General features: G+C 43.3%; 2 gene segments (V, D, J or C); one reads left to right on the forward strand and one right to left on the reverse strand.

Annotated features, from left to right (window-relative positions):
- Positions 1-14,645, forward strand: part of LOC119532271 — a 456,157-nt gene that overhangs the window by 373,992 nt on the left and 67,520 nt on the right.
- Positions 2,489-3,208, reverse strand: LOC119532280. The segment is given in 2 exon segments: positions 2,489-2,832; positions 3,083-3,208. Coding segments are annotated over 2 exon segments (357 nt in total).

The raw sequence follows: 14,645 nt of genomic DNA on the forward strand, positions 1-14,645 counted from the left end.
CGAGCAGAGCCCTGCCAGCCCATTACCATGGTCCCTATGACACCTAGCTGGGGTGTCAGCAGGGGTTTTTAAGGTTACAAGTAGAAGAATAATCATCATCAACAACTTCCCCTGCCCTAACCAACTGCAAACTCACACACCAAGTCTTCATGGCCCAAACAAGAGGTAGCAGGCCATAGCACTATGAATTCGTGGGTTTAGAACAATCTACATGGATAAGCCAGGTCCTTCTAGGAAGAACAATAAATGATTCCAGACAACTTCACCTTAAATGCATTAAAAAAAAATACCTATTTCCACAACATTACCATCCAATACCTTAGGTAACATTAGAATGTTTCTCTGAAGTTGCTAGATATGAAAATGTCACTTATCCTCATTTTTCAGATAAAAAAATTCATGCAAAAAGTATGCACCTTATCCAAAGCCATTCAGTGAGCCAATGATATTGCTGGAAGCAGAACTGAGGTTATCAAGAGGGTCACTCCAAAGTTCCTTTTACAAGAGCACAGTACATCCCCAAATGAGAACCTGGTCTCCATGTGACTATCTGCAAGGTTGTTTTTCAGGGCTGTTATATATTTGACATATAACTGAGCCACCCTCTCATCCACTTTTTATCATCAGAAAAAAACATCACAGCACCATGAATTTCTTCTTCCAAAAGGAGCCTTGGACTAAAGGCAGCATCAGAGGAGAATGTAGATGCCTTCAGGTTGGGAGGCCATTGCACTGTAAAGTATAGTTTTCAGGAGCTTTCACATGCAGCATAACATTTGTGTGTGACAACAACCTCAAGGTAGTTTTCTAGGTGATTGTCACACACTCAATAGCCTACAGAACAGAAGCTCCAGGAAGCCAAATCACTTGCCCAAGTCCCTTGGATTCCAATGTTCTTTCTATTCCTTCATATAGTGACTGCTCTTTGCCTGCCTGTTTTTGAAGCCCAAACTGCTACCAAACCAACTGTTGATAAAAAGCCTCCGGGGTGTAAGAGAAAGCCCAAGAAATGCCCCACTGCAGCTCTGGCTCTGTCATTCTCACTAGCCAGCTTTACAACCCTGGAAGCATCCCCTCTTCCCAGTTCTCTCACTAACCAGCCATATGACCTTAAGAATGTCCCATCACCCCAGCTCTGCCTGTAACCCTCTACATGACCTTAGGAATTCTTCCTCACTTCTCTGAGTTTCAGTGATATTTCCTATAAAATGATGTCTAAGTCCCCTTCCATTTCTAAAATTGCTTCTAATAATTGTAATAGTTCTTTCAAAGTAGAGAATTCAATAGAAGTAGAGGAAAGAGGGACCATTTTGCAGGGGCTGAGGTTGTATCTATTTTGACATCAAAGAGTTGTTTTACCCTGGAGGAAACTATCTCCTCTGGAGACACCACTGAGCTCCAAACTCAGGGATTTTGAAGCTGGGATTCATGGATTCACCAGTTTTCTAGGAGTAACTCAATGCTCTTCAGTGAAAGAAAAATGCTGTCCAAAAGTGGTAAGTAAAATGGAGGGCCACAGAGCATCCAGAAGAAATAACGTGATTGGACATAAAAAGATACAGAAAGGTAAATTGGGGAAATTTTTTAAGGTAAATAACTTTGAATCCTATTTGATTCTTCATTTGAAAACAGACTGTAGTGGTTTGGAGCTATATGTAACCCAGAAAACGTATATAATTCCTAAGGGTTGAATCCATTGTAAGCTGGACCTTTTGATGAGGTTACTTCAGTTACGGTGTGGCCCACTTCAGTTGGGATGGGTCTTAATCCTATTACTAGAATCTTTATAAGCAGAATGAAATTCAGACAGAGAGAGAGAAAGCCACAGATGGAGCAGCCAAAGCTGAAAGTCAACAGAACCTGGAAGAGAATGGAAAGAGACTGCCATGTGCATTGCTATATGATAGAGGAGCCAACGACCGAGGATCACTGGCAGCCAGCCCCAGAAGACTGGTGTTTAGAAAGAAAGCATCACCTTGACTGTGCCTCAGTTTGAACTCCTAACCTCAAAACCATGAGCCAATAAAATCCTGCTGTTTAAGTTGATCCATTGCATGGTGTTTTCTTTAGCAATCAGGAAACAAACACAAACCAATTCACAATAAAGGATAAATGGTGATGGAGACTAAAGTAAAGACGTTACTGATGGCATCTTCATAGAGTGCACCATTCTAAGTACCTGCACCATCCTGTGACCCTCACAGCAAACACAGCACAGACTTGTCAAGCCCCATTCTGCATGAGGCGTGACCTGGGCACAGGGGACACAGAGATGATGGTCCGTCAACCACACAGCAATCCCTTCCCCACCAGTGAGCCAGAAACAGGGAGGTGCTCTGTAACATCTGAAGCCAGGGTGCACCCCTGGATGTGGCCAGGCCTTCAGTTATTCATCACACCAGGCTGGGACACGAAACGACTAAGAAAAAGAATGTGACCTTCCCTAAGAGGTCGCTCTGCTGAGCCTGCCAGTGTCCCCGGGGTTTTTGCAGGGACTTCCTGAGAACCTGTGTCACTGTGCGAGTGCCAAGGCACAGTAGTAAGTGGCACTGTCTTCAGGCCTCGCAGAGGAGATCACCAAGTGGAAGATACGCTGGGTATTATGGTTCTCTACAGAAAACCGACCTTGAGTAAAATCTGCATCTCGGGATCGGGTGTTATCCCTGTAAAGGACAAACTGATAGGAACGATCTGCTCTCATTCGGTACCAGAATAAATCTGGGTTTGTGTACTGAGTTTCATAAGTGCAGGGCAGTACCACCTTATCGCCCCACTTCACTGTCCTGTCTGGGGAACCTGGCTGGTTCACGCTGTTACAGAACACACCCTCACCTGTGAAGAGAAAATGAGAAAGTAGTGAATTCCTACAGCCCTCAGACCCCGGGACAGGCACAAACGCAACCCAAAGAGAACTCAACAGACAGAGGCAGGAGAAGCACACAGAAATGAAAATCAAAGGCAGAGAACAACTGAAAAATCAAGTGCAGAAGAGAAACACAGAGAAGTCAAGTCTTTGCAAGTAAGAGAAAGGGAAATGGGTTATAGAACGAGAGAACCATTTTAAAAAAATGAAACCGCTTACAGAAAAACAAAAGGCTAAATCCCGTAATCAGAATCATTTTCTTTTCATATCAGGACAGAGGATACAGAACGAAACGGGGTCTGAGACATCTCTGAGACCATCTGGGCTCTCTGAGGGGAAGGAGACAGGAGGGAAATGAGAGGAGGCAGTGGCTCCGACAGTCATGTGACTGTGACTCTGAGGCAAATGCCTCCAGCCAATGAAACTGCAGTCGTTGATGATATTTTTGTCCCCAACCCATCTTGAACCTATATTTTTGTAAAACACAATGAAAATGATTTAAAAGAAATAAAGGAAGGAAGGAAGGAGGAAACAGAAACTGCAAGCTAAATGATCACCTGCTTGGATGTCAAATTGCTATAAAAGTAGCTTATTCTCCATTTCTGCAGCCTGTTCTTGCAGACTGCTAATCATTTGTGGGCCTGCACCTGCCCATGAATCACAATTCCAGCAGCCCTGCCTCACGGCCCATAGCACAGCTGCTCGTGGTTTGTAGCTGCTCCATAAATGGAATAAGTGAGTGAGTAGCTTGGACAAGTCCCTTACTTCTCTGGGTAAAGAGGGAGAGAAAGAAGTTGGACAAGATGATTCAAAAACATGTCCTAGCTCTGAATTCGAGGAATCTTTTATTTCATGTGCTTGAGGAGTGGGAGAGGGAGCACCCTGATCCTGGGAGTGCTTAATTTCCCTCTATCATTAGACTTTTTGCAACATACATTGTTGGCCCCAGCTGGAAAAATCTGCCCCAAAGCACGAAACGGTGACATGCTTGCTGGTCATGGGGTGGTCTGGAGTGGCTGGAGCCCCTGAGGCCAGTCCCTCCCAGCCATGTGCCATACAAATATTTTCCATGTAATCCATGACCCAACGAAAGTTGGGAAGCACTGCCATAAAAAATACAAGACCCCAAAACCTAGGAGGACTTCTAGGAGTTCCTTCATTTCCTGTTTCCTCTATACGCAAATTCATCAGTAGTTCCACCATGAAAATATACTTCTCTCCATTTACTTCTCTCCATCTTCGCTTGTCACCATCTCCTGCAAACAGCATCATCTCTTATCAGGACCATGGCAATAACCCCCAAACTGATCCCCTTGCTTCTGCCATCCATTCTCCAGGTCTCCAGGTCCAACTCTTCTCCTGGGCCTGTAAGGCCCTGCATAGGATCTGGCCCCTGCCTTCTCCAACCTTCCCTCCTACACGTTCCCCTCCCTCACTCACTCCTTCCCTGACCCAGTCACCCACCTCATACACAGTTGCTGTTCTTATTTTTCTTCATAGCACTATCTGAAATCATTGGATTTATATACTTGTTTATTATTGGTCTCTCCCATCTCACCTCCACCCCACAAATACACACTATAATGTAAGCTCCAGGAGGGCAGGAATCAATCCCCAGCCCCTAGGATTGTGTCTGCCACTTGATAGGCCATCAACAAATATTTGTGGAACAAAAGAATGCCTGGACAAATATGCCAGATTTAGCAAATAAAAATACAGGGTGCCCAGTTAAATTTGAATTCCAAATAATTTTTTTTTTTTTTAATTGGGAGGCAGTATTTGGGACATGCCATATTTAGGACATACTTACACTAAAAAAAAAAAAAAAAAAAATCCGTTGTTTATCCAAAATTGTATTTTGATGAGTGTCCTGTATTATCTGGCAACCCTAGGCAGGGAGAGCATCAAAAGTAAACCCCAGACAGTCCAAAGTCCCACCATGAGCATCCCCAGGGTCCCTGGGTATGGGAGGGGAAGGGTCCAGGGTTGCCCCATCTGTACAGTTGCTGCTTGGACCACACTGCCACCTGCCAGCAGGGATCTTTTCCACAGGAACCCAGTCCTCTTTGGATGGAAATCCATTTCAGAGCTTCCAGGTCATTGGGTTCTGCTCAGTCCCTGCTCTCAATGTGTCACCCAGGCTTGACAATGTATAAGACACAACAGATATATATAAGAACACTGAGTGGTCCCTTCCTGATCTAGATGGTAACAGCTTTCAAGTAAAACTGTTACTCCTCCACTGACTGTGCAAACTCAGTTACATCGACCACACCCAAGAATGGAGCAGTAGGCTTCATGGACCCTCTTTCCTAATGCTTCAAAAATGAGTCCTCCTTGGGATGGCATAGTAATGAGTCCCCCTGCCTGGTGTCCTTCCCTTCAGGAAGGGCACTTTCCAGAATGACAGCACATGTCATGGCCAAGGGGACTCTGGAGCCACACCACCTGAGCTCGTATAGGCTCCAGCATTTACTTGCTGTGTGACCTTAAACAATGGTCTAACCTCTCTAAGCCCCAATTTCTCTATCTTTAAAATGGTGATAATAATATTAAGCTTTTGCACAGGACCACTGGGAAATTAAATGAAAAAAACACACCCAGCAAATGATCTAAGAACATTAGGTATTGCTGATTCTATTGTCATTTTCATTAAATACACTGATGAACATAGTTCCTGAGAGCTTTGTGCTCATCAAAACGTTCAGAGAACAGATGCAAAGTAAATCTAAAAGAATAAATTGTGGAATCTGGCAAAGGCACATTGTACCAATCAAGGGTAAAAAATAAGTGACTTGCACCTTGAATTTGTTATCAGTGCTGCAAGTATGTCCTAGGGCTCTGTGCTCCCCAGAGAATGGAGCAGCTGTGCTCTCCCCCAAATCCCTAAGAGCATTAGGAGGGTGAGAAATGACTTTTCTAGTCTCCTGTTCTTTTGTCATCCAAGAGTTGCAACAGACTCCTTCATGAGAGATCACAATGTACAACAGAGTGATCCTAAAGTTTAGGGATAAGAGTGACCCTCCATTACAGACTTCTTGCCTTTGAATTTCTATCCCTCTTAAACCTATTGCTACCTGATCCTGAGCAACTCCCCAGGGCAGCGAGTGCCCTGTGGGCAACCACCTACCCACTGCTTTGCGTTAGCCCAAAACCACCCTCTTGGCTTCAAAAGGGACACTTGGACAAGATGGCGCCAAGGGATTTGGTAGACAAGGCCACCCTTTCCCCCCTGCTGGATTCCTAATTGTTCCTATCACTCAAAAAAGGAAACTTTTCTCCCACATTGCTGAGGTGAGTAGCTTTGTTTTTTGACCTTGCAGCGCCCTCTGCTGTTCCAATTATCCATCTCCATAAGTAGGTCATACTGGTGGTTTATAGGAAATAGGTCAGGAAAGAAAAATATTCTTCATTCACTACTTAACTCAAAGCTGTTGCCTCTGTTTCCATTTACCTTTCAACCGTGAGACTAGGAGCTGCTTCTCTGTTGGCCCAAAGGTCCTATCCCCAACCAGGCACTCAAGAGATATGAGACAGCACCCCAAGAGGGTAGATGGACATTTTCCTGCCAACAAAAAGCCTAATGCAACAGTAGAGGAATTGGGAAAATTTCTTTGGATGGATATGGACAAGTGGCAATCTCTTTCTTATGAACAATAGAAAAGAGAAACGTGATTAAGAGAGGAAATCTTAAAAACACCTAACTTGTGGTAGTGGGGGTGAGTGGTCTAGAGAAAATGTCCCTGCATCACTTTCTTCTTGTCCCACATTTCAGTCCCAGACCCCAGGACAAGACCTGGGCTGACAGAGAGCAGGAAGCATGCCAGGAAGGGGATTGCATCCAGGAGACTGCCAGCCCTCCTCTGTTTTCTCTTCCATCCCCAGGCAGGGGAAGCACAGTGGTCACCCAGGACCTTTGCTTTGGGAAGGTCTTCCTAAAGACTCTTTGGGCAAGAACGAGTATGAGGAAGCTACCGTGGTTTGTTGCCCAACGCCCTCTACAAAGCCGGTGTTTGAGGAAAAGCTGTGGGGAGAAAGACACGCCATGGTGTTACAGTTGTCTCCTCTGGAGCAGCTTCTGGAAAGAACAGTCCAGACCAAACCAGGTTAGTGAAGACTTTTGTGATGTGGGTCTGCGGGACCGAGCCTCAGTCTGGCCATGATTTCTCATGTCATCCGTGGTATCTTTTCTCCAATTATTTCCCAGGGCAGGGAGAGAAAACAGGTTATATCTCCATTACCAAGGGCTAGCAATTGGTAGTGTCTATCCAGCTTAGAAAGGATTCTGAGACCACGTCTAGACTCAAAGGAAAAGAGTGATGTGTCCATCAGCAATAGCTGCTCTGGGAGCAGGAGCCAGAGGTAACGTCACACCACTGTGTATTTGCCTTCCCTGCTCTAGATGTCATTCCCTGTAAAGAGTCCTGCAGAGAAAGAATAATCAGAGCCAACCCTCTGCTGGATCATCCTTTCAGTAAAGGGCACATTTTTAAATCTCCGTCTTCCCCTAGGCTTCTCCAGGATCTCATGAGCCATTTCCCCCATTATCAATTGCTGTTGCCCGCAGCCTAAGAAATAAAATATTTAAAATGAATTTGGAGATTCTATCTCTCTCTTTAGAATCATAAACTATGTGCCAAAACCAAACACCTTTCTTCTAGGGCTTGCCCACTGTTTAACAGACAATCATACCCTGGAACAGCGAGGACCATTTTTTTTCTATAGAGCCGGCAGGTTTGGAGACTGCTCAGGGATCCTTGTCCTCCTAAGTCACATAAAGGGAGCAGCAGAAGGCAAGACTGGGACTCAGAAGTCCTGAGTTCTAGTCCAAGCTCTGACTCTACCTACCTGTAGGACCTGGAACAAATTTGACCCTCATGGCTTCAGCTGCTACATCTGTAAAATGAGGGCTTTGGACCAGGTAGTAGCTAAGTTCCCTTCCAGGTCTAGCATTCTGGAATGCTAATGAATAAAGCTATAGATCTGATCTGAGAGTATTATTAGTTTATATCCCCCTGTGCATGTTGCTTTAAATCCTCATTGCCCAGCAAGAGGAAAAAGCCAGGCATGCTTCTTCATTTGGGGGTAGCATAATTTCTTGGTTCAATACATGTGACTCATCAGAGCCTGGGGATGCATGCCCAGATGCCAACTTGGGATCCAGTTATTATTGCATCTGGAAGAGACAAAAGTGCTGAAAACAGCCTTTGGGAAAAACATCAATTTGGGAAAGAAAGGGGGGGGGGAGGCTCTGCAGAGTGTGATAACATTTTGATATCGTATTTATCATCTTCATCCCTGAAATCCATTCTGCCCATTCCTGTCTTTGCTCTGAAAGAGGGTAGGAGGGCAGACTTACACTGCGGGAAAGTGGGCATCAGTAGGGAACAGAGGGGCATCTCTGTCGAGTGAGTAGTGAGTGCAAAGTTGAAGCTACATCTCTTTCAACCATGTTGATGTGTGTGGTTTTTGTAAAGGTGCTCACTCCTGTGGGAAGGGGGTTAATGGGAAACTGACATCTGAAGCCAAGACCAGAGGAATCACGAAATTCAGCAAGTAATATTTGGAAGAATTAATTTTTTTTTTCATCTGAAAAGTGTCCGAGAGAAATTCCAGTGTTCCTCAAGGAACAGGAACAAAAGATGAACGATTAATACAATTCATTTAACAAATATTTGTTAAAAGCCTACAGTTTTTCCAAAGGATCATCTCGGCCAGTTTCTGAGGAGATGTTATGGCCTTAAGCAAGCTGGGCATTTTGTCAATGGACCCAGTGGATGAACAATGACAATAGACTAACATTTAGGACAGGAATACGCTTAACTGTGGCCCTAAGTAAGCAGCTTAGCTTCGGGGGCGGGGGGGGGGGGGTGAAAAAAACAAAAACAAAAACTGTGCACAGTGGGAAGATCTAAAATACCAGGTAATCAAAAATGTTATTTTATGATTGGCTTTAGCATGTATTTCATTGTTTCATGTGGCAGGTTTATCTTCCCAATTGTAAATTTGCTTAAGCTGGGCTATAAATTCTGTGAGGGGAAAATGTTATTAGAATCATAGATTTCTGAGACTAGGCTCCCAGAAGCCAACATGGGAGAAGTGGCATTTTTTTGTTTTTCCAATAATGACAAAGGGAGCCTGGCATCTCTGGTACACTTGATGGCTCCGATCAGAACCAGTGGTAAACCACCAGATTTATGATTTTTATAAATCTGTACAACAGGGTGGGTAACAAGAAACAGGCTGCTAGGTTCGTTGGCTACAAAGGTCTCAGGTATCTGTAAAGCCAGGAAAGGACTTTGGATGATTCTGTGTTTGGTCCTGCTTGCTCGCGGCCTGAGCCCTGGGCTGCATTTATAGGAGAGGGACAATCCTAAACGACCACCTGACTCACAAAGCTGGCTTCCTACTGTGCCCCTAATCACACTAGAATCATCATGGTGGGCAGTCATGGCCCAACACCAAGAGGGACTTTTGGTAAAGGGCCCAGGCACTGTGTGAAGGGCGCTGAGATGCTCAGCTTCGGGAAGGGGACTCAGTTAATGGTAAGCCTGGGTAAGTACCTCCATTTCAAAGGTAGCTTTAGCAGAATCCCCTCATAGCTAACACCTGGAAAACAGAGGACCAAAACACTTGGCTAGTGAATTCCCTTATCCAGGTGGAAAAGGCTATAAAGGTCAACCCACCTTTCCCATGGGGAAGCAAGAGCCTGGAGTTTATGTAAAAGCCTCATTTCCTGTGGGACTCAAGTGAAATCCAGAAAGGATTATCTTTAAACCAAAGGTGTTGGTTTACTGGGTTTGGTTTTTTAATTAGCTGGAAGCTTCAAAGAAACAGAAAGAGCACTTCTCCCTGGTGATCTGGTTCCAAAATTTTAACTTCAAACTTCTAAAAAGATCAAATGTTTTGGCAGATGGTAGACTTGGAAAACTAATTCCCTCCCTAATAAGTAGAGCCCTACTTTTCTTTTGTTTGTTTGCTTATTTATTGTATTTTGTTTAGGAAGAGGGAAGGAGGGTTAGATACCCTGAAAAAAAATATTTTCACAGCATTTTAGGGATATATTAAATCCAGTGACTGAAATCAAACACTGTCATCGCAGAAAAACACTCAGGTTCAACTAACTCACCTCTTTAATTTTGCCAGTGAGGACAGTAAAACTCAGAGAGATTTCCAATTTGCTCAAGGTCACGTGGTTGAGCCTGGCACTGAGGTCCAGAGCAAAGCCAAGACAGCTCATAGCTCCGACCAGGCAAGACCCAAGGGAGAGATAACATCATTTGCACTCCCAAACTTTCTTCCTTCAAGCAAGACTTAGTGCACTCAAAACAGAATCCTGAGTTGCAAAGGGAACTAAAATCATTCTGCCTGTTGGGGGGAAAAGCTAGCTGCAGTAGGAACCATGACTGAATGTGATGGCAGAGGAAAGGATCAGCCAGCTGCTTACTGAGGCAGTGGCGGGAGAAACCAGGATGAAAATGCTAGTTTTGTCTTTGGACAATGAGTATGACCATCAAACACTGCCTATAAATTCTGCATAGCTAATTCCCCATGGGAGTTTATATTCCATGATAGATTGCATCTCTTATTTGACTGCTTTGGACCACAGAATACGTATACAGAATTGGCTGGCTGAGCCTTCTGGTGCCTTAAAGTGGTGACCATATCTCCAGATATACCTCTTAGCCCTGAAGCCCAAGGCTGCCAGAAAGAAAAATGCCATCACCCGTCCTTTTTCTCAACTTGGAGATCAAAGAGAAATTCTAGTTCTTGGGAAGCTCTGCTAAGCTCACTGCATTAAGTTGGCACCACAGGTTTTTGCAAAGCTCCTCAACACAGTGTGCAACAAACCAGCAGCTCTAGGATGACATTTGGGAAGGGAACTCAGCTCACAGTAAATTTTGGTAAGTGAAAGAGAGCTTTGAAAGCTCCACTTGAAAGTGGTTGGAGTTCTTTATACAGCAGCTAATGGGGATATGCTTCTTACCCCATCTCTGTTAATATTTCAGGGTCTTCCGACTATAAGATGCCCTCATCCACGCACCTCCCACAATGGTCCAACCCACGGAAGTGCCACCATGCAGCCAGATACAGCTCTTTCTAAAATCTCACAAAAGCACTTAAACCCTTGACCATACTGTTTGGTGGCTCTTCTGTTGTCCTCATACCCCTGCTGGTTTATCAGTTAGAGGAGGACAAAGGCCCAAGGACCTTTAGACTTTTAGGTCATTGTGAAAAGAGGAAAGTTGACAATGTCTTTGGTTTCTTGGGAGGAAAATAATAATGATGATTTATTAAGTGCTTACCATGTGCTAGGCAATGTGCTATATACTTCTACCCATTATCAAATTTAATCCTTATACCAGCTCTGTTGATTAAGCAATATTATTATCCTCATTTTATAGAAGAGGAAACAATCACAGAGAGGTTAATTTGTTCAAGTTGACACAGCAGAAAAGAGGACCTGGAATTTAATTCTTGGTTTTCAGTTTCCAGCACTAAATACTTATTAGTAGTGGGGCTGTGTTTGGGGAAAAGGCACTGAAGCGCTGGTCTCTAAAGTTGCTGAAATGATACCCAGAGAAGTATGCTGTCAGCCAGTAAAGCAAAAGATTGATCAGTAGGTCCACGGCGACCTGGTTACATATTCCTAATCCTTACACCAACATTGTCAAGCAGTTATCATTTCCCCACTTGACAAATGGGAAAACCGAGGCACAGCAAGCTAAGGAACTTGCCCTGGGTTTCAAACCCAAGTCTGTCCGACCCCACAGCCCCAGCTCTTTCGAATACACTGCAACAACACACCTGCTAAATAAATAAGAAAATAAGTAAAAACATAAGTAAACAAATAAACGTACACATGTAGGCATACACACATGCACACACACATAATCCAACCAGCTGTTAGGTAAAAGAATGATGACTTTTTTCCATAGTTCCTCTCCCTTTACAAGAATAGTCATGTAATTATATAATCATACAACATCATGTTTCGGTCTTTGTGCTTCCCCTGGGAGAACTGGAGGGGCCCTGGCTCCAATCACAGCCAGCCCCTGGTGGAAGGGGCTTGGTGGTATTTGTAAAGCAGTCTGTGGGGGTGTAACTCAGAGCGGATCTAAACTTACTTTTGGAAAGGGAACGAAACTGACAGTAAATGCAAGTAAGTTTGAATAACTAATGTTTCTAAATTGTTCTCTGGAACCCTGATTCCTAAATTTTCTATTTGGGTCTAACCAAAGTCCAGACCACAGCCTTTGGAATCCCATTAATGGTTTCCAATTCAAACAACCTCTGATATGCAACTGCTACATGTGGGGCACTTCTGTTTACCCTCCCATGCTATTTCATTTAAAAGATAAGAATTGATCATGCTAATGGAGCATTGAACTAAGGAGTCAGGCTATTAGAAAGATTAATTTCTTACAATTGCAGAATTTGCCATGGGACTAAGAGAAAACTGATTTACGTCTCTGAGCCTCTATTTCACTCCTCTGTAAAATGGGGAAGGCAGTTCCGGCTCCTGTTTTACCAAAGCAGGTGTGCTGTAGGGGAATATTGGCACATTTCTGGTAAAGTGGTTATAAGTCAAGGAAAAAGAAAGCCCCTTGCCCCCCCTCCCCCCACCCCTCCCCCAGTGATGAAAAAAACCCACCACCAATCCTCATTATAAAAAGCTGGTTTTATCAGGGGGGGTTTGGGTTAACAAAGAAATATTTAAGTGAGTAGCAAGAGGAATTGGGGCAACTGAGTTTTTGTAAAGTTCCATATCATTGTGTGATAGCGGAACCAATAATAGGCTGACATTTGGACAAGGAACAGCTCTGAATGTTAGACCAAGTAAGTTTTAAAGATTATTTGCTTCTAAACATAAGCTACCACTCTTAGAAATTCAGTGAAAGATTACTGAATTATTTACCCAGTTAGTAGTTTCTTTGTGGGGGGTGGTACCAAGCCCTTTCTGGTGATAATGACAAGGGAACAACCCCTTTAAGACTCTTCCTTCAACACCTTTAAGCACTTGGGAATGTTAAGCTTGCTTCTGTTAACACTGGAGCTTTGTGTGTAGGGGCAGAAAGCAGTTAAAAAGAAACGGGCCAGGAGGAAAGGACAGATTAGACTAAAGTACTTAGCAATGGCAAGGTGATAGGAGATGCAACCTGATTCAAAAGGAGACAGTGCCATGGGATCTATTCATATAAACAACTAAATGACCCATTTGCATGTTATCCACCTTGTCTTTCCCAGACTTCCATGTCCAATTAGGAAAAGAACTGTCTAATCCTGGTGACACTCTGAGACTTGGAGCCAAACTAGCTGGGTAAAACCATGTTAGATTTTCTGGTGTTGGTGTCATCGATGACAGGCTGATATTTAGGAAAAGGCTAAGACTGAAAGCAAAGATTCAAATTAGTCAGAAAGATCATGAACTTCTAAAAACATGTCCCAGGACTCTACTTCTAATTGGTCCTCATGGGACTTTTTCATCCCCACATTGGCTGAGTTTTCAGAGTCAGAAAAGTCCCTTTCATACCCACCCATTTCTGTGCCCCTCAGTGAAAAGGTGGAAACCAAGGATAGAAATGTAAGAGAAGGATTCCCTAACCCAGATGAGATAACAATCCTCTTCTCCATCTTGCAATACCCAGAGGGATATTTTGAGTGCTGCCCCAATATTCTCGAAACAAACCTAATTTCAATTAACTGGAATGTCACTGAAATTTTACCCCATGAACACTCTTAAAAGAGGAATCTGGGGGAGTCTCTGTTTTTCTCCAACAGTAATTCTGAAAATTTCCAACCGTAAAAGTACCGCAAAGCCCAGTTATCATTAGACAGCAGAAGCTCATTCCAGACAATGGCTTCGGGCTTATCTTTTGTTCAGAATTCCTAGAAGATATCAACTACCCAATGGGTACTTCGAAATAAAACCTCTACTTTTTTGGCCAAATTACAATCCACATTAGAAAGGCTAGAATCAGGACGTCCTAGTGAGTATCGTGTTATCTTCAGATGACCTTCCCAAAGTCCTTATGTCAAAAACGGTTATAAGGTATAGAAGCATCTCCATACTGCTGTATGTCCTGTGACTAAATAGGGTCCAAGGAGTGGGTGGATTGGCTGCTATGCTTCCAAACTGGATTGGGTATTCAGAGTCCTCTGGATATTATAAATCATAATCAGGAAAAACACATGCAATTCCATTTTTATTTATAATTCTCATCTATCCCAAAGAATTATAAATTCTCTCCTGAAGGTGTTACATTCATCCTTCTTTGGGTTCCTTTATTTGTGATGCGTACAGAGATGAAATATTACTTGAGATTCAAAAAACATCCATGAGATTTACCTTTAGCTTTCCCTGTCAGAGAGATGGTAGGAGCTAAAAAGAGGGGAATCTGACATTTGAGAACTAGATTAAAAAGGAAATCCAAATTAATCCCAAGGAACAATGTTCAGTAGATTGTTATTTAGACATAAGCATGTCAACCCTGCAAGCCTAGTTGGGTAGAGCCGGACTGTCCCTATCTTGGGCTTGCCTGGGAGAGTAATAATAACATGTTTCCCCAGACCTGTCTTGCACAGACAGAAATGTCAGCCTCTGGCCCTAAAAACTCTTAGTGATTTATTTCAATAGAGTTTATCATTATATACAGTGTTCTGCAAGTAATAGAAAAGTGCATTAGTATCTCCTGCAAATGGAAATGAAATGTAAATTTAGATTGTAAATATATGGCTGCAATAAACAGATAACAAGGAAAAAAAAGATGAAGAGATTAGA

The sequence above is a fragment of the Choloepus didactylus genome, chromosome 4 (assembly GCF_015220235.1).
Source record: "Choloepus didactylus isolate mChoDid1 chromosome 4, mChoDid1.pri, whole genome shotgun sequence".
In the NCBI taxonomy this organism is placed as follows: Eukaryota; Metazoa; Chordata; class Mammalia; order Pilosa; family Megalonychidae; genus Choloepus; species Choloepus didactylus.